The sequence below is a fragment of the Zosterops lateralis genome (assembly GCF_965231275.1).
Source record: "Zosterops lateralis genome assembly, chromosome: 13".
Classification (NCBI taxonomy): Eukaryota; Metazoa; Chordata; class Aves; order Passeriformes; family Zosteropidae; genus Zosterops; species Zosterops lateralis.
In genome coordinates this window covers 18,264,830-18,290,069 of record NC_139773.1, presented here as the reverse complement: position 1 = coordinate 18,290,069, position 25,240 = coordinate 18,264,830, and the positions used below count along the sequence as shown (strand labels likewise).

The 25,240-nt window shown below is 45.8% G+C and overlaps 2 protein-coding genes across 2 annotated transcripts; one reads left to right on the top strand and one right to left on the bottom strand.

Moving 5' to 3' along the window:
- The first annotated feature begins 2,654 nt into the window (after positions 1-2,654).
- On the top strand, positions 2,655-12,640 carry INTS14 (integrator complex subunit 14). Its single transcript, XM_083870728.1, has 12 exons — positions 2,655-2,852; positions 2,942-3,212; positions 4,433-4,540; positions 6,549-6,704; positions 7,692-7,810; positions 8,243-8,385; positions 9,115-9,207; positions 9,703-9,847; positions 10,103-10,236; positions 10,336-10,454; positions 10,825-10,890; positions 11,744-12,640. Exons 2-12 carry the CDS (start codon positions 2,991-2,993, stop codon positions 11,993-11,995), a joined length of 1,557 nt encoding a protein of 518 aa, XP_083726854.1. The 5' UTR covers positions 2,655-2,852; positions 2,942-2,990; the 3' UTR covers positions 11,996-12,640.
- An 89-nt stretch (positions 12,641-12,729) lies between these two features.
- HACD3 (3-hydroxyacyl-CoA dehydratase 3) lies at positions 12,730-23,779 on the bottom strand. The gene is made up of 11 exons (XM_083870729.1): positions 23,670-23,779; positions 23,164-23,206; positions 22,028-22,101; positions 19,926-20,090; positions 18,970-19,021; positions 18,503-18,613; positions 17,766-17,893; positions 17,157-17,269; positions 16,551-16,657; positions 15,644-15,775; positions 12,730-14,720 (listed from the first exon to the last, which is right to left on the bottom strand). The coding sequence occupies exons 1-11, from the start codon at positions 23,754-23,756 to the stop codon at positions 14,644-14,646; spliced, it is 1,089 nt and encodes a 362-aa protein (XP_083726855.1). The 5' UTR covers positions 23,757-23,779; the 3' UTR covers positions 12,730-14,643.
- Between the last annotated feature and the right edge of the window lie 1,461 nt (positions 23,780-25,240).

The following is a 25,240-nucleotide window of genomic DNA, read 5'->3' as shown; positions in this document are numbered from 1 at the left end:
ATTTAAACACTGGTTTTACTTCTCCTCTCCAAAACTGCTTAAAAGACTTTGCAGGCAGAAAGGCACCCAAAGCTAGGATCAGTTCTAAGAGCTCTCCAGCCTTTCCTGACCAGAGGAATTGTTTCTCTAGTCTTGTGAGTCAACTCCTGATAAACTCCTTTTCTCACCTCCTGTCTCAGTAACACGAGAGTCAATGCAGTCAAACAAACCTCCCCAGCCTACCTTCCAGAGGTCTGTCCAGGAGGAAGGGGAGTTCCAGGGGTTGGAAGCTTCTTTGGAACTTCACAGCCAGATGGGAGATGCTGTTGCAGAGAGAGGCAGGTGAAAATGATCCCATTTTCAGGATGTCTCCTCTGCTGGCAGAGCCCTAAAACAAGAGCGGGTCAGGTGTGAAGGACATGTTAGTGGAGGAATTCCCAATCCAGTTTAATACCCACAGCCCCTAAGAAGATTAAGTAGTATTGTATAGATTTGGTTTTATCTCTGAAGCCAATACCTTTGTCTGCTACCACAGGTGATTCTCAGAGTGAGGGCAGGTGATTATCCCCCTCACAAGCTCCTGGACTGAAGCCCCAGCCATGGACATGGATCACCCTCATGGCACTGGCGGGGGGTAAATCACATTAATAAACACTTTTAAACAAGGCACATGGAGCTGCATTTTGAGGCATCTCCTATGGCTAACAGGCCAGATGCCAGACAAGCACCTCTGCTGGTCTTTGCCACAGAATGTGTTTACTTTGCAATGCCAGAGGGAGGTTTAAAACTCATTGACTTCTGGAAAAATCCCTCAGAGCACTGAGGCAGAGGGAGGGAGCAGAGAGCTGGGGATTGTGTGGCATTGATATGGTGCAGCTCCACAGGAGAAGTAGTAACAACATCCCTGGCTGAGGATTTACCAGCCCAAACAATCTAATTGTCAGATTCACCACAGTGGAATTAGAAAATTATGATTTGATTTTTGGGTCCCTTATGCTGAGAAGGACATTGAGGTGCTGGAGCAGGTCCAGGGAAGGGAATGGAGCTGGGGAAGGGTCTGGAGTGGCTGAGGGAGCTGGGGAAGGGGCTCAGCCTGGAGAAAAGGAGGCTCAGGGGGAATTTCTGCCTCTGCACAACTCCCTGACAGGAGGGGACAACCCCAGGTCGGGCTCTGCTCCCCGGGAACAGGGACAGGAGGAGAGGGAACAGCCTCAAGTTGAACCAAGGGAGGCTTAGATTGGATATCAGGGAAAACTTCTCTTGTGAAAGTCTTGCTCAGCATTGGAACAGGCTGCCCAGGGCAGTGGTGGAATCCTCATCCCTGGAGGGATTTAAAAGCTGTCTGGATGTGACACCTGAGGATGTGGCTTGTGGTGGCCTTGGCAGTGCTGGGGGAACAGTGGGACTTGATGATCTTAGAGGGCTCTTCTAAGATCAGCTAAACAGAATAGCTAAACCATTCTGTGACTCTTAATTTTAAAGCAAACTGTTGTCTGAACACATAGTTTCAGGAGTACATCCCAGTTTTGCACTGGAGTTTATTGCCCCCCACCCAACTCCCACAAGCACAGAACCAGGAGAAGGAGGCGCAATGCCTAGCCAGGATTCTTCTCCATAAACCCTTCTCCACACACAGCCGTCATTTGTGGCCATATTTTATGTGAAAAACGAGGTTCACTTTTTAGTAAATTTTTAAGAAATATGTTTAATAAAAATTAAGACACTTAGGAGATAAAAAAAGTAAAGTACGGCTGGCATTCAGCCAAGTCCACACTTTGCTATCTCAGAGACATTTGTTAAATACCTTTTTTTATTGTATTAGTTTGTGAATATTCATATTTTTTCCATAAACTAGTTTCCATATTTTAGGAACTGTTTTTATGGCCCCTCTTTGGGTTTGCCTTTTTAGAGCCTGTGTGTTTCTGGGCTGTCTTTATTATCACCTCCAGCTTGGGCTTTGGTCTGTGCTTTCTTTAGATGCTGATAGTTGGTGTATCAATAGCAGGGCCCTCTTTATATGTTCATTGGATGTTATTTCGACCAAACAGACAGTTAAATATACTACATCAGTTATCATCACTACGTCTAATTTTCTAAAAGCAGAAATAAAAAAACTTATATCCTATATCCTTACCACAAACATTATTAACCATATAGCACACATTTTGCGAAAAGCCAAAAACTTTATAATACATATATTTAGCGAAAAAAAAATATATATATAAAGTGAAAAACTTTATTATATATATATATACATATAACATTTTCTGTGGGCACCACATTCCCCCACAGCGCGGACATCCCCCATTCCCGCACCCCCATTCCCAATCCCACATTCCCGCATCCCCCATTCCCGCACCCCCATTCCCAATCCCACATTCCCGCATCCCCCATTCCCGCACCCCCATTCCCAATCCCACATTCCCGCATCCCCCATTCCCGCACCCCCATTCCCGCATCCCCCATTCCCGCATCCCACACGGGCTGCATGAGGCGCGGCCCTTCCCTCTCGGGCCGCGCCATCCGGGGGGCCGCTTTCCGTGCCGGACCCATGGTGGTGGCGCGGCGGCCCGCGGTGTGCAGCGGCATTTCCCTTCCGCCGTCCCGCTCTCTCCCTGCCGCCGCCGCCGCCGCCGCTGCCGGGCCCGGGCCGTGCCGGGAGCGCTCCAGGGACAGCCCCGCTGAGGGAGAACGCCTGTAGGGAGGGCTGGATCCTTCCCCGACCCCGCTCGGAGCGCCAAGGCTGCGCCTTTCCCCCAGCGAGGCTCAGCTCTTTGCCGTCTCCAGGCCTTGGCGCTGCCCCCGGCTGGAAATGCCGTGCGGGGTTCAGCGGGCGGTCCCTTAATCTGTGCTCGGTTTTGAGGGGGAAAAGGGTAATTGTTGCTTCTCCCTGGGATCAGAGCGAGGGGGTGAGACACAGGGGCAGCTTTAATAATGATTTATGCCTTTCCCTCCCGCTCAGGCAGCAGATCCCGGCTGGTCCCGGCCCTGAGGGCAGAGAAGCGCTCGCCATGCCCACGGTGGTGGTGATGGACGTGTCGCTGTCCATGACGCGGCCCGTGTCGGTGGAGGGCTCCGAGGAATACCAGCGCAAGCACCTGGCCGCCCACGGGCTCACCATGCTCTTCGAGCACATGGCCACCAACTACAAGCTGGAGTTCACGGCCTTGGTGGTGTTTTCGTCCCTCTGGGAGCTGATGGTGCCCTTCACGAGAGACTACAACACGCTCCAGGTAGGGGGTGTGAGCACTTAGAGAAATAAATCAGCAATATTTTTTAAAAAATCAGCCAAGTGCACCACCAGAGTACAGTGAAATTGTGTGATTTGGTATCATAACGTCTGGAATTGAGTGGGTTTGGCCTTATTTTAAGGGTAACTGAAATCAGTGTGTTCAAAACATTGAACTTTGCCAGTTGGACCTTTGCAGGTGAGCACTGGGGTGTGGCTGATCGACCCTAAAATGGGATGGAGTTAAAAATGGGGTGGAGGGAAGGGCTGCCTGATGGAGCTCTCCAGGTGGTTCTGTGATGTCCCTGTTTCCAAGTGCAGTTGTTGGTTTGCTCTTGATGAACGATGCAGCCAACAGGACCTTTTAGAAAAGCTTTGAGTTGAGTGATTTGGTAGAGAGAAGCTGCTGTTGAGAGTGTGTGGAAGTCAAAACAGTGCAAGAGTGAGAATAAGTGATTTTAGGCCTCACAGATGTGGTGGGAAGTTGGGAGGAGGGAATGGGAAGGAGAAAATCCAAGAGGGAGATTTCACATGGATGCAGTGAGGCACTGGAGCCTCTGAATCCAGTAAGAATTGTACATTTCTATCTGAATCCAGTAAGGATTGTACATTTCTATCTGACCCTCACAGGCAGGAGGAAATGACACATTGCTGTCACACCATGGTTTAGGTTTGTCCATTAGGCAAAGAGATTTTAAAAGCTGTTCTCTGTTCTGTTTAGCAGGAAAGTGCCTGTGCATCCTCTCCAATTCATTTTCACTTCCCTAAGAGTCCATTTTAGAAATTTTGCAAGCCAGGAGCCCAGCCAGGCTTCTTTAGCAGGTTCATCTCACAGCTGCACTCTGGTGATGCTGTGTTAAGTGTGAGGTTTTCACTTCTAGGAGAAAAGCTGGTTTTTGGATGCAGATGCGAGTTTTGGGTTTGTTCCTCTCTCTCTCTCTCTCTCTCTCTGCCAAGAGTTTTTGTGAGACAAACTCCTTGTGATCTCTCTGAATCTCTGAAAACTTTGAGCTGCTCTGACACCTGAGAGGATTTTCTCAGCTAAATGTTTCCCATTAGATGTTTCCTCAGGTTTTCACTTTGTTTAGACGTGCAAAGGAGTTTTTTCACTCGTAAAGAGCTGTGTTGATAATTTTACAGTTCCTTCAAAGCCACGAGTGGCTGCTGGGCTGTCTCCTGGCAGGGATATTCCCCCAGCAGTGACTGTGCTGTTTGTCTTTGCAGGAAGCCCTGAGTAACATGGATGATTATGACAAGACCTGCCTGGAGTCAGCGCTGCTGGGGGTTTGCAATATTGTCCAGCAGGAATGGGGGGCAGCAATTCCTTGCCAGGTATGGGTGATTCCACTGGTTTGAGTTCACTGCCATGTTTAGTTATCCCTGGCAGGGAGATGGGAACTTGGTGATCTTTGAGACCCCTTCCAGCTCAAGCCATCCTGTGATTCTGTGATTGGTTCTGTTCCTGTGAGTTGCACACAGAAATGTAAATGCAGTTTGAAAGTCTGGAATGCTCTCAGGCACGCTGGTGCTGCAAAAACACAAAGAATTCGTATTTTGGCTAAACCTGCAGTGTGAACAGAAGATGATCTTTGTAAAAATATTCAGCAGCAAAAAAAAAACAAAAACCAAATAGGCTGTTTTCCTGCCCAATATGTTATTGTAGTGCAGTGGATTATAAAATGTGGCTCAGGAGGACTGTTGTGCAGGCCTGGTGTTTGATCTGGATGCAATCTGCTGTCCCAGGAGCCTCACTCCATTTGGAAAGGGTGTAGTCCCACATGCAGGAGCCTCTCCCCTCCAGTCCTCGATGCTTTCCAGGGTTTGTAACAATTCCAGCTCTCAACCAACAGCGTGGGGCTGGTGCTGAGTGTGTTTTGATGTGACTTCTCTCCCAAATGAGTCATTTGCCATGCAGCTGCTCACACACCCCATTCAGCCCTCCAAGCTCTTTCAGCCTTCCAAATCTGCTGCCTCTTATGGCAGAGTTTGATTTAACTGGTTTGGTTTTCTCAGGCACTTGATTTAAGTTCAATAATTTTGCAGCTCAGTGGGCTGGGAAGATGCCTGAAGCAATATTCCTTAAGGAGAAAAAGGATAGAAGTTTAATGGTTTAGGCAGTGCTTCATCATCCAACACGGGCAAAAGGCACCTTGGAACAGCAAAAAACGTTCAAAGCAAAGTACAAGAAAGATGTGAAAACCAAACAGAGATTAGACCTCAATTATTTTGCCTCTCATTTATGTCATAGCTCATTTTACTGGCACTTGAGGTGCTGGGGTGGTGGAGGGCACTGGGGAGTGGACTGTGCAGCCTTGGAGTTGGGGAAAACATCACTGGTGAGCCCCAGTTCTGAGCAGACTGAGAGAGGGACTGAGGATGAAGGGAGAATACAAATCTGGATGTAGCAATTACACGTGGAGTTTCAATTGGATTGGATTTTCCTTCCCTACCAGCCAGAAATCATGCCTGCTGTTGCCATGCAGCATTGAAGGAGCAGCTCTTCTGCTCCTCTGGAAGTGACTGGGTCACAGCTGAGTGTAAATAATCCCATTATTCAGTGTAATTAGTGCAGATTTCCTCAAGAATTGACTCTGGATGTGCAATTGAATGAAAAAGTGTATGTTTGCTATAGTAGTTCTGCTGCAAAACATGAATATACTGCAGCTGTATTTACAGAGAATTGAGATCACTACTACTACCATTTTTTGAGCTTTCTGTGGCTGTTTTTAGTGGAAGTCGAGTTGCTCTCCAGATTCTGCAGAAGAAATGGGCTTTGTCATCCATCTGAAAATAAACCTGGAATCCTCAAGTCCAACAACAAGAGGCTGTTTTTTGGCTGTGTAGTCACTGTGCTTCTAGTGTGTGCTTAAAAATGAAATCTGAGATCCAAATTTTAGTGCAATTACCTGATGCCAAGAAAACGTTTATTTGCCACGTACACCGTGTAAATCAATGGGGGTTCAATCTTCAATTTCCCCATTATGGTGGGGGTTTTTTTGGTTTTGTTTTGGGGTTTTTTTTTTTTTTTTTTTTTTTTTTTTTTTTTTTTTTTTAAAGTTTGTTTTGGTTTGGGTTTTTTTTGTTTATTTGCTTTGTTTTGGTTTGTTTGTTTTGGAGGTTTTGGAGGTTTTTTGGGGGGGTTTGTTTGTTTGTTTTGTTTGTTTGGGATTTTTTGTTGTTGGGGTTTTTTTCCTGGAAATTTTGCTGGCAGCTCTTTGCCCAGCTCGGTGGAGGAGACCCGGTGGGAGCAGGGATTTTGGGCGGGAGCAGGAAGGCTCCTGCGGTGTGTGGGTGTTCCGGGTGCAGCGGGAAGTGTCTGACGTGTCCCCCGTCCCTGCAGGTTGTCCTGGTGACCGACGGCTGCCTGGGCATCGGCCGGGGCTCCCTGCGCCACTCCCTGGCCACGCACAGCCAGCGCAGCGACAGCAACAGGTTCCCTCTGCCCTTCCCCTTCCCCTCCAAGCTCTACGTCATGTGCATGGCCAACCTGGAAGAGGTGATGTTTTATTCTTTGTTGCCTTGTCGGGTAATTGTTGGTCTTCTCTGAAATAACGAGTCAGGTCAGCACAGAACATTGCAGTGATGTTCTTGTGCCTGAGGTTTAGTTAACATTCTAAGTCAACTGGTGCTTAATTATTGGGTGAAAGGGAATTCAAGGTTTATTGTTGCACTGTTGTTATCTGCTGCTGCTGCATTATTACTGTGATCTTTATAAACCGTGTCAGTTTGTCCTTGGGGAGTACTATGGAATTTTAATTTCTCTGTTTATATTACTGCTGCATTAATTACGTTGAATGGTTTTGGGGCTCTTCTTTATCTACAGTTAAATTTTGGAATAAATTACTTGTGTTGCAAAGATGCTTAACACTTAAAATACAGTAGCTTTATGTAGAAATGTGAAGGGGAAAACTGAAGTCTCCAAGGCCGTTTTGAAGGAAAGACGTCAGTTTTCTTCCTCCCTTCCCCTTCTCTTGCAAATTTCAATCCCAGCTTTAAAAATCTTCACAGGAGTTAGAATTCTGCTGTATAAACACTGTTTAAAAAGAAGCCTATTTGACTAATATTCCTTAGATTAAGTTGTATTAATAGCATTGCTTTTAATTTGACACCTGTATTCTTGTGTCCTTCACAGAAGAGTTTTGTGCTCAGGCAGCAATTAGATATCTCAGCTTCATGGTATCTGTCAAGGATGATCCTTTTGATTAAGCTGATGGATTGAAGCACTGTTTACATCTCAAAATAACTGGGAAAATATTTAAAATAAATCATCTATTTCTGATAAGTAATAAGAGAATGTTATTTCTCTTAACAGAGACAAAGAATGTTGGTTTATTTGGAAAGGAGAGAGAGAACAAAAAATCATAGGAACATCCAATCAGATGCTTTTTGCTGTGTTGTGTATATTTTCTTTAAAAATACTGGTTAGTACAAAAGAGAATAAAAAGAACACTCAACAAAAATATTTCCCTTTCTTTTTCTGCAGCTTCAAAGCACAGATTCCTTAGACTGCCTGGAACGGCTCATTGATTTAAACAATGGGGAAGGGCAGATTTTCACCATTGATGGCCCCCTGTGCCTGAAGAATGTGCAGTCCATGTTTGGGTGAGATAACAGACCTTTGGGAAGGTCCCCAGTTGGTATTTCAAAAGGAAAACAAATACAATAAGAAATCTGGTGATATGAGATGTTCTAATTACACTCTTTTTCTTTTTTTTTTTTTCTTTTTTTTTTTTTTTTATGATCTTGTTAAGTGTAATTTCATCTCGGCCTTCACTGGTGATGGTCAATATTTATTTTAGTCATTGTAACCAAACCACAGCATCTGTTTATGCTTGGCAGATAGAAGACAGTAATTTCCATAATTACTGTTCATTTGCCATGAGTGGGATAATGCTGCTTTGTTTCATAATTTAGCAACACTAGAACTATTGAATTAACTGTAGTTAAAAAAGGTTTGGGAGCTAAATTAGTGTGCTTTAGACAAACTATTTTCATTTGATATGTATTATGTTTTCCTTAATAACTGTGTTCTAGAAAGTTAATAGACCTGGCTTATACACCATTCCATGCTGTCCTCAAGTGTGGCCACTTAACATCTGATGTGCAAGTGTTTCCCAGACCAGAGCCTTTCATTATAGATGAGGAAATAGACCCCATTCCTAAAGCAATTAATACAGGTAACGAATCTTTGATTGCTTTTTTACTAAAATCAATTTGATTTCTGCCCTTTTGCTACCACCTCTCATCCTGTGTAGTTCCTGCTTCATCCACTTTGTCTCTGCAAGGATCAGTCTCTGTAATTTTTTGGTGTGTGTGTAACACCAGGGGACAAAATATAATCCTACTTCATCCATGTGTGCCTGGTTAAGGGGCTGGAGTAGGGTTGAGGCACTTTCAGAGCTCAGGGTGCCAATTTCTAAGGGATAGAGACTGAAAGACAGCCACAGGCTGCTTTCCATGAACACCCTCATAAGCTTCAGGGAGGAGAAATTATTTTTAAAAACAACTGTGCAAAGAAAAACCTTCCCAGCCCTCCCATTAGTTGCACGGCTCCCATGAGCAGCAGGTATTTGGTTTTTCTCTTTTGGAATTTATAAGACAGCAATGGGTTGTGTTCAGTATAAATATCAAAGTTCCCAGTTCTGTAACTGTCCAGCAGCACAGCTCATGGGGCAGCTGTGTGTATGTGTGCTGAAAGTCATCTTCCAAAGTTGTGTTTCATGTATTTCTAACTTATTAACACCTTTACACTCCAGTTGAGTTTGGGTTCTCTTGTGCTGCCTTTAGTCATTGCTTCAGAAAACCTGGTGGTGTAAGAAGTGGTGGTGTTAAATTGCCTCTGAATGCATTTCCAAATATGACTTAAACTATTTTAAATCTGATTTACATCTGTTGTCTCCCTGCAGATCTAGAAATTGTTGGGTTTGTAGATATTGCTGACATTTCCAGCCCTCCTGTCTTGTCCAGACACTTGGTACTGCCCATTGCACTTAACAGAGGTGAGCACGCTGGGTTTATTTCAGCAAAAACTACTTTAAGCTTCCCTTGTAGTGTGGTTTAGACTGCAAGCACAGGTTTTCTGCTTTATCAAAATACCAGATGTCATATTTGTGTGATTGCATTAAAATTAAAGCCTTGGCCACAAGCTCTCTTATTTTGCATACTGTGTTCTTTGGGAAGTTCTCAGAGGGACCAGGGTCCTTACAACATCATTATTAATAGAACATGCTAAACTTACAGCTCAGAATAATAATGAGCCATGAAATATGTGGTGCAAGATGAATATTTAATGCCCTTGAGTACAATGCAGTGGAATATTTATGTATCATTATTGTGCCACTTTGCCCAAGCAGTTCTTTCTGCAGCTGTTTGTTCTACAAAAGTATTAATTAACTCTTGCAGGCAGACAGCAAAGGGCGGCGTCATGGAAACAGAACTCGTGTGTTTGAATTAAATCTCATGTTTTCTCTTTGTTTGCTTTGATTCTTCCCCAGAGGGCGATGAGGTGGGACCTGGGATCACAGATGACACTGAAGATGAGAATTCAGCTAATCAGATTGCTGGGAAAATCCCCAACTTCTGTGTTTTATTACATGGCAGCCTGAAAGTGGAAGGCATGGTGGCTCTCGTCCAGTTGGGGTATGGAGCTGGATGTCTGCCTGAAAAATCTCTTCCTTTGCTCATTTAAGCTTTATTTATAAATTATGCTTATTTATATCTGTATTCTGTGCAGAACTCTGCACCGCTAGACTAAGCTGTGGATTTTTAATTGCAGATTTGTTTCTGTCAGTACAAATTGCAAACATTGAGCCTCCACACAGTGAGAGGGAGGCACATTCTAGGCAGAGAGGGCTGGAAGATTTTCAGCCTTTGAGGGTTTGCTCTTTTCCACAGGCCAGAGTGGTATGGAATGCTTTATTCACAAGCTGATAGCAAGAAGAAATCAAACCTCATGATGTCACTCTTTGAACCTGGTCCTGAGCCCCTCCCATGGCTGGGGAAGATGGCACAGCTTGGCCCCATTTCAGGTACTGGCCACACTCCTCTGAGTAACTCTTACACATTCAGTGTGAACAATCTTGACAATTCTTAGTTGCTAAGTCTGTAATTTCTTTTTTTTCTGCCAGATGCAAAAGAAAATCCTTATGGGGAGGATGACAATAAGAGCCCTTTCCCTTTGCAGCCCAAGAACAAGCGCAGCTACGCTCAGAATGTCACTGTCTGGATCAAACCCAGTGGCCTCCAGGTAATGATCCAGGTTGTGCTGCTTTACCTGGAGCTCTCAGCAGGAACTGCAGTCTGTGCATGTCTTGCCCATTTAATGTAATTGCTTTATTGCTTTTCTTTCATTTTTATAAACACTGCCTCTTTACAATGTCATGATTAAAATGCAATCAGAAAGCATGGCTTGTTTAATGAGAGCTGTGTCTCCAGTGGAGCATCTGGCTTGGTTTATTGGATTTGGTATAATTACCAGTTATGTTCCAGCCTTTGTGAGATGCAGTCTTGTCAATGGTCAGGATAATTTATCCATAAAGAGTTGGGGGTTGTTCTGCAGCTTCCCCCAGAAGCTGCCAAGATTTTTGTGGGTTTTTTTTTTTTTCTTTTTTCTGCAGACAGATGTACAGAAGATCTTGAGAAATGCAAGGAAACTCCCTGAAAAAACACAAACCTTCTATAAAGTGAGTAACATTCCAGGCTGGCTTAAGTTTGATCTGTAGTGATGGTGGTGCATTTGACAGAGGAACCACACTGTGTTCTGCTCAGGCTTGCAGTGCTCTGCAGAAACTTACAGACTGGTTAGGTGAGACAAGGGGGTCTCATTTCAATGGTCTGGCACTACATTTTCTGGCACAGATGTGTCATGTCTACAAGTGCCCCTCAAGACCTCTGCTACTTCCATGGTGAGCTTTTGTGCTGTTGTCCAAGCAGAAATTAACTGAGGGATCAGAGAGGAACAGGAACACAGATGTCATTCTGAGTCTTGAAAATGTCTCCTCCATTTTATCTAGAATTGAAGCAGAGAAAGACAAAGTTCCAGGCACATTTGGCCACACCATAATGATCCCTAACCAGACTGTGCCTGGAGGTAATTATTCCTCTTGCAAGCTCAGTGCTGAAGCAGTTTGGTATTGCAGCCTCCAGAGACTTGATGAATGAATACCCTGCCTAAATGCACATAAGCACTGTTCAGTTTATAGGGAAGAAAAATCAATGTATCTACGTTTTACTGGACACTGTGGTTAAAGGCAGCAGTCAGAGAAGCCTAAGCTGGAGCCCTGCTGGGACACAGACAAAGCAGGCAGGTACAATAGCTGAATGCACAAAAGGAAGAAGTGGAGAGGTTTATAGGAAAGGATCAAGGGAAGACAAACCACTGTTATCATCTCCAGCCCTGATTTTCTATCCATGAGCAGCTGGGCAGTCTCCAGCAGCTGCACTGCGAGTAACATCACCTTCAAAGACAGCTACAAGAAACCCACATTTGATATCAAGGCTTGGAGTGGCTTTAAAAGGAGTTTTATGTCTTTGCAGGAGCTGAACCGCTTGCGGAAAGCAGCGCTGGCCTTCGGCTTCCTGGAGCTGCTGAAGGGCGTGGCAGACATGCTGGAGAGGGAGTGCACGCTGCTCCCGGACACCGCCCACCCCGACGCCGCCTTCCAGCTCACACACGCGGCACAGCAGCTCAAAGTGGCCAGTACTGGAGCCTCGGAATACGCTGCCTACGATCACAACATTGCTCCTCTGCAGACAGACTTTTCCGGCAGCAGCACAGAGAGGATGTGAAGTCTCCGTTTTGGGAGCTTCTCTAGATTAAGGCACAAGTGGTTCAAATTTTGTTCTGTTTACTTTGTAGGGCCTGTTCGGTCACTGTTTGAAGAATTTCCTATCCAAACGGGGAAGTTTTGCATCAGTGCTCTCTAAACAAACGTAGCTCGTTTGTGGTGGCTTTTAGTCAGACCTGGAAACTGGGGGAAGTGTCCCAAACCCAGTGATGGTGTTGGATGATGGGTGGAAGTTATTTGGTACATGGGAGGAGAGAAAAAAATGCCATTGGAGGCAGATCTTGGGTTTTGGCCTCCCCAAAATGCAGTTACTATGTAACTGAACTCACTGGTGAAGGCATCCTAAAAGGCAGCTACTACACTTAAAGATCAACTTCTTTAGTCCAAAGAAAGGTGTGAGAAGCACCCTGCAAGATCAGATACAGAGCTGATTTTGGGGTGTTAGCCCTGACTTTATGCCCAACTTGACAGACAGTCTGTACTGAGCATTATCACTTGCACTGCAGTGCTTATGCTTCTGAAAGTAACTTGATCTTGGGACACATGTTTTTTTTATTTGCATAATACAAATAAAGAGTAATTCTTCATGAAAATTGAAGTTGGATTTGTTCCATTTTCTTAGCAACCAGGCTGTGTGGCCCAAAACACTGACTTGGTGAAGGCTCAGGTCCCAAATGTTTAACTTAAGATAAAAATCAAATTATACAACTTCTCAGAAAGAACAAACAACAGAACTAAAGCAAAATTTGGTTGTAAATCTTTATTAATAGAAACACATTCTTTCTGAAGGACTAAAATTCAGTAGTGTAAGATCCATGACAGCTTGCACTAGGTACCACAATTTCACTGATGAATACATACAGATTTCATAACAGAGGTTTAAATGCCCAGCAGAGAAATTAAAGTATGAAAGTGATCCTTGCTGTTCTGTTACTCAGCTAATTCAACCCTTTCACATACTTCAAACATAGGTACAGTGTGTGCTAAGTGAAATATTGTGTAAATAGTGCTCAACTCTCCTGAGTAAAGTAGGCTGTGCTTCTCCCACAGAGAAGTTGTATCACGCCTCTTGTTGACAGAACACAATTTGTGAAATGCAGCGTGGAACCTGTACTGCTTCTTTGTTAAAGTCTCCTTATAACACTATTTCATTTACAGTAACAAGCACTGGGTCCATTATCACAAACCTTCTGCTCTTTGTTACTTTTAATATATATAAAATAATTTTCTGGAGGGTTCATATTGTTTTACAGTAGAAAAAGATAAAGAGTAACATGGCACTAAGCTAATCTCAGCTTCAGTGTCTGTCCTGGATTGCTGGCATTGCTCTGCAGTGCCCTGGGGCAGTGGCAGTTGGGAAACAACCTGTTCATAACCACAGCACAGTTTAGAGTAAACTTTCTGTACATTTCTAAAGTGGGTTAAGGAGGCCAGAGGAATCTGGGATTAGCTACAGGAGGCTCAGTGTGAAGAAGGACATGCTGAAATAAAGTCAGTTGAGCCAGAGGTTTCCAGGTGAGACAGCAGATGACCTAAAATGTGGGGGGAGCTTCATTTTGTTCTTGGTGGTGGTTAAACCGAGCAAAGAGAAAAGAGTCCTTCAAACCCTGTGTGGGATCTGTCTTACTAAGATTTGATATGTGCTATCTAAATAATACAGTTTATTTGACCCCCTGTTCCATCCCCCCAGGGACCAGTCAAACATACACACCAACTTCTCTGCTGCACCCCTGAATGCAGGCAGAAAAGTGACTTTGCTGCAAATACAGGAGCCACAGCTCTGCCAGGATGGATCAGAGGGGCCTCATCTCCCATGAGAATTCCACATTCTCCATTTGCATGGGTTGGATGGAGTTCTGTTGGGGTTCACGTGCCAGGGGAAAGCTGGTACCTATGTTCCCCATTTTTTATTACATTTCAGTGCTTGTTCTACCTACCAGGAAAGTATTTCTGCCCTCAGTGACAGCTTCCTTTCCTAATGACTGGATAGGATGTGTTGCTATAGGAATACACATTGCTATGGTCCACACAGAGCCCCTATTCTGTTAAGGCTCAACTAGAAACAGGCTAAGTTGGAAGCACTTAAATCAGCATTAGCTACTTCCAGTTTTAATTCTGCACCATCAATAATGCTGCAGAAGAAAAGGGGGGGGTATGTGCTGAGCAAATTTATCCCCGTGGTTGATAAAACACCCAAACACTGCACAATGGCCTCAGATTGTGCCTCCTCCTGCCATCAAGGTGCCTCCCAGGAACAGCACAGGCCAGCTAAGAGCATATCCCACATCAGAAGCCCTATCTGCATGCAATATTGAAAGAGCAAATCTCCAATTAAAAGATAAACACTATTTTCTAGTTAGTGCTGCTCCACTGATTATAAGCATATCATATGCAGATAATAGGATTTCTTTCTAATATGCTGGTTGACAGGATACAAGTTTAAATGTTCAATGGTAAATGCCATGCATAGATGATGGAAAGGGAACAAAATCCAGTATAAGGGAATGTTACCTGAATTCACTATGAAATCATGAAATCTAGCGTGGTCATTTCATTTTACAAAATTCTTTGCACTACAGTGGGTAAAACCGTAAGAATTAGAGGCTTATCTTGTCCCCAAGTGAGATAAGAAAGCATTGCAGTCCTGCTTCACTTCATCTTTCTCTTCTTTGGTCCAAGGTGGTGTTTCCTTTGCTTGTAGAGGTGACGGAAGTTTACAAATACCCCTGGAAAAGAATGAAGTGTTTAGGTAGGACATCATTGCATCTTTTTATGCTAAATGGCTGCACCAAATCTAAAAAAAAAAAAAAAAAAAACCAAAAAAAACCAGAATCCAACCAAATAAATTATTTAGGAGTGTGTATAGCAGTGAAAGCTAAAGCAAGTGTTTTCTTGCTGGCTGAGGCAGGAGTTGCTGCACAGGCTGTTTACTTAGAAGGTTGGCTTGTCACCTTTAAGAAGTTTTAACACCAGCTGGGCAGAGCTAAGGAGGATGAACCAGGTATTACAGGGTGAAACTCAACTGAAGGGTGGCTTTAAGCAATGTCTGTGAGCAGGAGAAATCTAGTCAAAGTTCAGGTTAAAATTCTCCATTAGATTGTGGTGACACACCAGCCTTCCCAGCGTGGGTGTGAGTACAAGGAAGTTAAATTGTGTTTACAAATCTAACACCAGAAACCAAGTATGTCTCAAGCAGGTTTTCTTCTTTAAATATACTATTTAAGTAGAGTTCTATGTTGTTTCCTGGAGAAAGGTGACTTCACACTGCATTTGTGATTATACTGCAATGTTTAACTAAATTAATTTGAAATAATGTTTCAATTGCCATCATTCCAAAGCTCAAATAGCCCATAAAAGGTGAAACTAAGTATACTATGGTTTTAAATATATGTAAAAATTATTAATTTAACCCAAGTTTATGCTGCCAATTTGTTACCAAGATCACCTTTTTGCAGGGCTGATCAGAGCTCATTGGAGGTGTGTTCCCCTCCATCACTGACAAATTTACATGAGCAATCCACAAGGATAATGCAATTTTGTGTTGCCATGGTCCCCAAGATGCAGGAATTTCATTTTCTTTGAAAATCAAGTTATTCAGGGGGAACTGGCCTTTTAATTTTAATATTGAGAAATGTAATTAAAAACTTACCTAAAAACAAGGCTATAAGATATATCTGAAGCACAAATGGAAACTGGATTGTGACGTTCAGTGGATTTGGCAATCCCAGGCTGAATTTCCCTGTTTCGCTGAAGATTGGAATGGATTGAACAATACAGACAGCTGAAAGCAAAAGGCCACCATCATTACCAAGTACAGATAAAATATATAATTACCCAGCCCACACCAACTATTTCAGCATAGTCCCTTCTTATTTGCCAGCAGTGATTAATGACAGCAATTTTGAAGGTGTTGAACACACAGTAGGGTGGGAAGCACCTTTGTGAGGGGGTGCAGCAGTGAACCTTCCTGGTGAGACTCTGTTCTCACACACAGCTGCAGCCCCAGGGCCTGTGCCAGCAGGATTTGCCATCCAGAAATACCCCCAGCAATGAAACAGGCACACTCCTCCCCCTGCTCGGTGTTGGGCAATGCCCAAAGCTCCTCCTGGCTCACAGGCACAGGTTTGCAACACAGGAATAAGCCCCTGCCTGTCCTCTGCAGGGATTTCCCAGATAATATCAAGACCTGGGAGCTGCTGTGAACCCAGGCTAGGCTCAGCAAGTCAGGCCCAGCAAACAAAGCTTTGGGTCAGCACAGGGAAGTGAGCACTGGCATCCTGTGCAGCCTGTTCTTGTTCCATTTGTTCATGCAAGCCTTCGTTGCCTTTACTTCCCTCTCCAGAAAGGGAGTCTTTCCTCCAAAAGGAAGATTTCACATCAAATTGGAAATAATATTTGATTCAATATGAAAGACAAAATGCTTATATTTGGTTCACCTCAAAGCAAATTTATTTCTGTTGTTCTATTTTACTATTTTAAATCCAGCTGCCAAAAAGAGATTGAACTATTTTCCCAGCCTAAAATTTACTATTTAGTAAACTGTTTCAAGGAGATACCTTCTGCCAAGCCCCCTAAGGGGTAGAGAGGGATCCAGACTGTGTAACGGAGCCAGGTGAGTGGTTTCCATTCAATTCCAATGCAGGAAAGCATGTAATAGGGATACCTACAGTGTGAGGAGAAACAAACACTTTAAAATGGAAACTGCAACTAAAATTAGTCTTGTGTATATACACTGTGTGCTCAGTACAATTCGGAAATGACACAGGACTATTCAAGGCATTGTCCCTGTGGATGAGGATGGACTCTTGGTTATTGGGCAGTTTACAGAGCTCAGGCCATTCTGGACACAGGGATGCCTGGCTGTCTAATAAACCTTTGAAAATAACTTCTTTTCAAAGATAAAGGCCTCATTTAACAATGGAAATTCAAAGCAACAAAGAAATAAAGAAGTAAAGGAACAGGGCAGTATCACTTTCAGACTCCAGCCCTGCCTCAGCTTTTGGCAGATGAAGGAAGGCTTTGAACAGTCCATGACTCAAGGAGCTTTTACCCTCTGGGACCAACTCTTCCAAAAAATACAAAGATCAAAATCTTCTTTACAGAGTTCTTAGGAACAACCCCTTTGTTCTGTGTACACTTGGTAGGAGGAAAATCCCACCGACCTGAACAGCTCAGTGATACTCCAGAAATAAAATATGAAGAACACCACAGGTTTGCTCTGCATTTCCTCCAAGGTTCCAAGGATAACAAACAAAACGAAGTTTCTTCCAAATACCTATTAAAGAAAAACATAGTAAGGAACATTCACCCTTCATCAAAAGAAAGGGCAAGTCCTTGCTGTCAGAAACACAAGATATCTAATCCTCACACATCTGAGCACTCAACTAACTCACAGCTCAGCTGTGACCTGCTTCTTACAAGTGGCATCTTGCTCTCTATTTAGGTACAATCCAAGGGATCCACTCTTAAATCACCCATCCTCATTTTTATGCACAACCAGGATAAAAAAGGGCACTGGCACCAAATCAAAATCATGTAGTTTTATCAGCTTCTTGCTTTTGCTGCCCTGCTCTCCCCTACCCAGGTGATGGAAGGAGACAGAGCCTGTCACAGCCAGGACTGGGAACCATGGATTCCTGCCTGTGACTAAGAAATTCTCTAGTCCAGTGCCAGTGGGGTTGCATCACTTATTTTAGGAGAGTCTCAACACTTGTGTAAAATAAACATTTACTTTAAACATAAGAGCAAGGAGAAGAATTTCAAAATGTTACCTGCACTACAGAAGGTATTAGTGGTGATCTGACCAGTCCTATTAGTGAATTCATGATCTCCATTAGTGCCAGGGTCTGACAGAAATACATCATGTCAGAAATAGTGTGAAATGTGTCATAGAAGGAATCTGTAAGACAGGGGAAACCAATCATTTTAGAGAATTTCAGTGCTCAGGAAGCTGGTGCAGCAGCACAGCTTGTGATAACAGGATTCTAGTCATATTTGAGAAAAACATGATGCATAATTACATAAGTTCTTTATAGGCCTTATCTTGAACTCACAGCAGTTGGGCCAGGAACACTGCTCCATTTCACACACAGAAGGATCAAGAGCTATTTCAGTAATTGCTTTACAAAAAAGGCAATAGTGCTGTACCTCAACAGAATGGATTGTTCTTGCTTCAAAAACAAAATATTCTGTCCAGATCATTTTCAAAAACATTAACATTGCAGGGACAGAGACATTTTGCTTTAGCTGATTTTGTTAGAAGTGATCCTGGCAGAGCACAAGTATCATTCACAGAGTACACAGCTGTGATTTACAAGGGGACTGTATCTTCCTGCCCTTGGCACTTTGATGACCTTTGAAAGGCTTTCATTGTGCTCTTTGGCAATGCATTCATGCTTTTGTTCCTAAATATGTCTCCCTTTAAGACTTTGCTATTTAAAAAGTCATAAAAACAACACTGAAAATCAACTCAAACCCTCCAGTGTAAATAAAAGTGCTCATTACTTGCCTTTTCCTAAGATGAACAGTCGTACTGTCATGTTCACAAAAATCCAAGAGAATCCCAAAAACTGTACAAGATTATACATGATTAGGTATCCCTTCTTCAGGTGTTTGAAAGCTAAAATCAATAATAAACACATCAGGTGAGCAGAGTACAATGGTAACAGAGGCTTTCTGAGAATAAAGCTTACAAGGAGAAGGGAAGATATTGATTGTGATAAAAGCATTGTTGGGTGCACTGGGGGTTCTGCTTTTGCTATCATCTGCCAGAACTCAATTCTTGGTAGTCAGATTTTTGACATTCCTTGGAAACTTCAGTCCATTTTTGTTAAATTTCTAATAGCTCACAATACAAAGATCCCCCTCCAAGATAAACCAAGCCACTCAAAACTGCTCCTTGAGAGTCAAGGTTCACAAAGTGTGAACAAACTTTCTAAATCCCACTTTACCCACTAAAAAGATGCAGTTACTTACGGTCCTTTGGGACTCTGGATTCTATTTTCATTTTGTTAATCTTTTCTTCTTCCTTAAGATGAAGGATAAGGTTTTAAAGACTTACTGTAATTAGCAAGTGATTTGTTAACTATACTACTGCAAAGCTAGTGGGTTTAAAACTCAGCCAAGCAGCCAGTAGCTAGAAGGTTTAAATTTTCACCAGCATAAAACAGCACATTCATCATCCAGAAATTATAGTACAGTAAAAGCCAGAGGGTGTTAACCAGTTATCCTGCCCTCACCATGTGGTTTGATCTAGTAATTAGATGCTTTTGCTGTAAAAGCCTCTGCTTTCTGTGTTAATTCTCAGTTATGCCTCTGCTGTTTCTTACATGACCCACCAGCAACCTGAAGAGAACAGAGAACATCCAGCCCAGGTTCTCTGCCTGCCTTTCCCAGTGCTCCTGGGTCCTGGCACTGCAGTGCCCCTCTCTGGGCTCTCATGGCTGCAGAGAGGAACAGGGCAGTGTTTGCTGTTAAAGGGATTTGCAGGAATGTGGTCTTTCCAAGTCCATCTTGCACCTCCCCACTGCAGTAAGCTGCTCAAGCTCACAGATGGTGGGAAGGAACCAGCCCAGGGGCTCAGGAAAGCCTTAGCAATCCCAGCTTCCCAAACAATGCCCAGGACTCAGTCCTTTGGGCTCCACATGGCAGAGTGACATGATCCTCTATGGATCAGGACACCAGGCAAGGGGCACATGCCAGGAGCCAGCACACAGCCTCCAGTTCCAGTTCTAACCAGAAATGTGTCCTATTTCCAAATTCCTGCTTACAATCTGAACCATTTAACCAACTCTCTATAGCACTATTGTTATAGCAATAACAATCAGCATCCAGGCAACTAACTCCTGGTAAACGAAGAATGCAGGTTCAGGCACAGGAGAACAGCTGTCTTTGCTTTGTAACTGGCAGCACAAGGTGCCCACAGGACTGACCTTCTCCTTCAGCTCCATTTCAGCATCCGACTCGTCCAGCCAGCGGTCGAAATCGGGCGCCAGGAACAGCGGGCGCTTCTCTTGCTTGGTCAGCCTCTCCCACCAGTTACTCTCTTTCTTCTGCACAGTGATGTTCAGCTGCCTTTGGGTCATCCTGCACACAGGCTGGGGGCAGACACATCAGCAAAAGTCTGAAGAAGCAAGCCCTGAGACTGAGTTGGTACCCAAGCTCCCCTTATCAAGGAGGAGGGATGACACAAGTGCTGCAGCACAAACATCTCTCTGCCAGCCAAGGCACAGAAGCAAAGGGCAGTCAACTTGAAGATGGCAGCTGTGATGGTTGCAGAACTTGAGGAGTAGCCTGCCCATATCACAGCACCAGTGCATCCCACCACAGAGATAGCAGAGACCCCAGTGCCAGCCTTCTTATTCAGAACCCCTGATCTTGGCTTTACACCTTCTTGCACTTAGTACTGTGAGCCACCCACAGTAAAATACTCCTCTAGCCAGCAAGTAAAAATAACAGTGCCAGCAGCCACAGGTACATGTCTAAACAGGGGACCACATGTGACACCTGCTGCAGCAGGAGAAGGAGCTAAGAGCCTTAGGGAACACCTGGAGATAAGGTGAGCTGACAGACCAGGCAGTGTGGTCACTGCCACCCCACAAGGCCTCTCCACCTGCACAGTGGTGGCCCAGAACCTCTCCATCCTTACAGCCCACAGCATTCTCACCCTGGAGCCCATGGCACTGTCACCTTGGAGCCTGTGGCACTGTCACCTTGGAGCCCATGGCACTGTCACCTTGGAGCCCACCCTGCTGACCAGAGGCTGCTCCACATGGCACTGCCTCTCAGACCAGCTGAAACTGCTGCATGAGCTGCACTCCAAACTGAGCACGTTACACCAGCTCTGCTCTGGTCAAGGCTGGCTGGATGCTCCTCAGACATCTGAAGGCTGCAGCTGTAATTTACAGCAACTACACCTCATCCTTGCCTGCCACAGGCTCCATTTCTCACTGCTGGCCAGCCTGGCACCAGCAAGGGGAACTCACAGTGCACATCAAAACTAAAGGAGAAAACCCTGGACTGTGATACTTCCAGATCCTGACCATCTGTAGTTACACCGAGTTCAGTCTGTTCTCCAGTCCCTCCACAGTGACTCAGAGTGACGACTTTTGGAAGGAGGCTGCTCTGCAGAGGCAAGGACTTGCCTTCTAGGCCTGGCTCACAGCAGAGCCCGTGTCTGCCAGCACAGGAGACAGGCAGAGACAGAGACAGGCACCTCTCCCACACTGTGGGCCAGGCAGATGACAAGGCACTGTCTGCCACTCCACACCTGGCAGGAGCCACACCAGAAATGTGCCTGCTGACAGAGCCTGGAAATTCACCCTCCAATGGTCTCCTTCCCTGCTGAGGAGCAGAGGTGAATGGTGGCTCCTGGTCTGACTGGAGCTATCCCAAACTCAGCCAGGAATAAGCAGCACAAAAAAATACCCCAGGAGAAAAGCCCAAGTTCTCCTGTGCCCCTAAGAGCTCTGAGAGGTAGGGACAGACCTCACAGCCACCTGTGAGTAACAGAGGGATGGATCTTCCAGCCAAGCTCTTTCCACTCAGACTGCAACAGGAATTAAGGAAAGATTTCTGCAACAGGAGCCACAACATATCACAACCTAAGAAATCTGCTCAAGCCAGCAACATAAATTCCCCTGACTCTCTTCTTTTGTCCAGCTACAAAAGAAGCCATGAAACAACACACTGACTGCACAATGTTCCCCTGATCTCCAGTCAAGACTGCCTCAAACAACACATTGCAAGATTCTCCCATTATTTTGCTGCTTTAAGGTCCTTTAAAAAACTTACAACTGCTGTGTAACAAGTGACAAGTGTCTACTAAAGCTGGTCCATGCAAGCACCAACTCCAGAGGGGTGATTTGCATTAGGATAAAACAATGGCACACAGGACTGCCACAGAGCTGGCTGTTACAGAGTTATCAGAAAAATTTAAACAGTATATTGGGAAGTTTATGCACAGCCATTTTCCTTTCAAGTTCTTCAAAATTTACTTTTTCTTTGCAAGAATTAGAGAAGTGAAAATACCTACTTTAGGCTCGACTGGCTCGAGGAATTCGATCTCAAATTCATAGATGTTGTCTCCTTTGGCACCGTGACCCTGGGCTAAAAGACAAGAATTGACAGTGAGCGTGAGGTTCCACACACTCCACCTGCAAAGGATTGAGAAATACACAGAAATATCCAGCACTTATTCACAGCACTTTCTTCCTGCCAACCTGAGAGGCAAGAGGAAACCACACAATAACAGGGAAGACACCAAAATGTTGCCTGGAGGGGCAGATGCAGGAGTCAGCTAAAACTGCTGCAAGTCTGCACCATGCAGAAAAGGGTCCCTCCTGCAGGAAGGCAGCATGTCAAATTCCCAAAAGAAAGGATCAAAAGGCTACTCATGGATAACTCAAATCCAGCTGAAAATCTCCTACCTTTGGGGGATCCTCTGCACAATGAAGCACCCAGGGAGATGGGTGTGCTGGGTGTGTAGGAAGGTGATGTGAGGAGTCCCTCCCAGCAGAACAAAGGCACTTACCAGGGTTCATTTGTCATCTCCCACATGGATCCTGTCCCCGGAAGGGCTCCAAAACCCTGCACACTGTGTTTAATTCCCACCCTTCCATTCTGTAAACTGATCCCAAAGAGAACACGATGTGCAAACACCCTCCTATCAAATGGCCTGGCTGTGGCTCACCAAGGAGGCAGCAGCTCCTAATGAGACATCTTAAAAAATTCCGTGGTGCTGGAATGTGCAGCTGTCCAGCAAAAAAAAACATCTTTCAGGGTGAGATCTGCTTTAATTTCCAAATGGAGCACTAGTTCCTGATGTGGAGGCTCGATAAGAATTGCACACAAGGTCTTTGTAAAAGGGAAAATTGCTGCGAGTTATCTCCAGGGTTTGGCTGGCCCGGGATGGGAAGGATATATGGAAATTCCACTGGTATTTAAATACGGGGAGGTCGGGGTTTTCTTGTTAGATAAGATAGGGCCTGTTGTGGTTACCAGGGCTGGAACACAGAGGGCTATGGGTGGGAGTGTGGCAGATCTGAACATGCCCAGCACTGTGGCTCCTGCCACTGACGGCAGCCAGACACCCCACGATGGGGACAAGTGGGACAGCAGCAGCCCCCTGAGGCTGGGGGCCAGGCTGCGACCCCCCGATGGAGCCCCTACCTCTGAAGTGCAGGACATTGTCGGTGATGCTGATGTCCGGGTTCTGCGGAGGGAGAACGTGCGTTAGTTGGCAGCTCACGGGGGGTCAGCGCACCCTCCCAGGGGGGTCCCGCCGGCCCCACACCGGCACAGCCCTCCCCGGCCCGCCGGGCCCCGCCACGACACCGCCCCGCCGCCGCTGCCCCGGGGAGATCCGCCGGTGAGTCACCCCCGGGGGTCCCGGAGGTGCCCCCCGCCCGCCGGTGAGTCTTCCCCGAGGGGAAGTGACCTGCGGGACACCCTCACCCGCAGGTGAGTCTTTCCAGGCGCCCTGCAGGTGATTTCCCCTCAGGATCCTCCAGGTGAGTCTCCCAATCCCCTCACAGGTGTCCCCCCCACGGCCTCCCTCAGGTGTCACCCCGCGGGTGTTCCCTCACGGGTTGTCCCCAGGTCAGCCTGCCCGCCACCCCCGCAGGCGAGTCCCCGCGGTATCCCCGGGTGTCCCCGCGGTGTCCCCCCGGCCGTACCCGCACGTCGCTGAGCTCCACGCGCAGGAAGAGCTCGCGGTGCCGCTGTGCCCAGTGCACGTGTGGCCGCAGGCTGGGCCCCGCCATCGTCCCGGCCCGCACCGGCCCGCGGCGCCCCCGCGCCTGCGCGCTGCGAGCCCCGCCGGGCCGGGCCGGGCTGTGCCTGTGACTGCGCCTGCGCGCGCCGCCGGGGGCGGGAGGGGCGGCCCGGCCGGGCCCTCTCAGAGCCTCCGGGGGTGTCATCGATGAAGGTCGCTGGGTGTTTTCAGCCCTCCGAGATCCAAACTAAACACTGCCCAGACCACCGCTAAGCCGTGCCCTCACATCCGCGCGGCTTTGGTATCCCTCCAGTATGGGATCTCCACCGCTGTCACACGCAGCCTGTGCTGATGTTCAGCAGTACTTTCTGTGAAGAAATTTTCTTTCTGTGAAGAAATTTTCTTTCTGTGAAGAAATTTTTCCAGTGTATCCAAATAAAGTCTAACTAAACCTCAAATAATCCAAACTAAGCTTCTCCTGGCACAATTTAAGCCTGTTTCCCTTGTCCTGTGTTGTGTACTGGATAGAAGAGACTGGCCCCATCTCAGCCGTGACAGGAGAGGCTGATAAGAATTTAGAAAATAGCAATCCTGCAGCCGTGATGCCCAACCTGTTTAAACCCTTATATTGTCATTATTATGTGCCCAGGGCCTTCTGCTGGCCAAGCACTGGCACAGATTGTCCAGAGAAGTTGTGGCTGCCTCATCTCAGAAGTGTCCAAGGCCCTTTGGATGGGGCTTGCGGTAACCTGATTTTGCCTATGGTTGGAACTGGATGAGCTTTAAGGTCCCTTCCAACCCACACTATTCCATGATTCTGTGATAATAATGCTAAAAAAGGACAGCACTGACTTGTTGTTTCCCAAAAGGCCACCCCTCACTCCCTCAGCAGCTCACACAAGGGCCCCTCATTCCAAGAGCAAATCCATCTTTCATCAGACCATCTTGGCACGGCCTGTCGCAGCCTCAGGGCTTTCCATGTGAATCTGGTGTGGAGACACCAAACCCATGGCCCAGCCTGCCCCTGGATGGAGGATTCTCACCCTCTGCCAGCCCCTGGTGCTGTGAAATTACTGCAGAAGTTCGGGTGGCCGTAGCAGTGGTCCCCTGGGGGCTTTATTTCAAAACACAAACCCCACGGACCCTTTGGGGCTGCCCCAGCCCTCAGATCCCAGTGCGACCCAGAGTTTCCACCTGCACGCGTGTTTAGAAGGGAGCACCTGCACAAAAATTATTCTTTTCTGGTTTATAGGAGGTCAAAACCCCATTTTCCTTTGAAAAAAATGTACTGTGGTTTGCAAAGGAAAATTCAGAGGTATAGAAACATTTGTCTGGGGGCTCACAACTCTGGAGCCTGGGACTGTTTTGGGGGCTCACATTGCCGGAACCTGGGTGTGCCCTGAGTTTAACATTCCTTATTACAGCTGGGAATTTCTGTCCCCTGTGTGGAAGTGGCAGCATTTTTTGGAGAGCAAAAAAACCCCGATTTTTAAAACCGCAGGATCCCTGTGCCCTAAGGGAAGGTTGCATGAC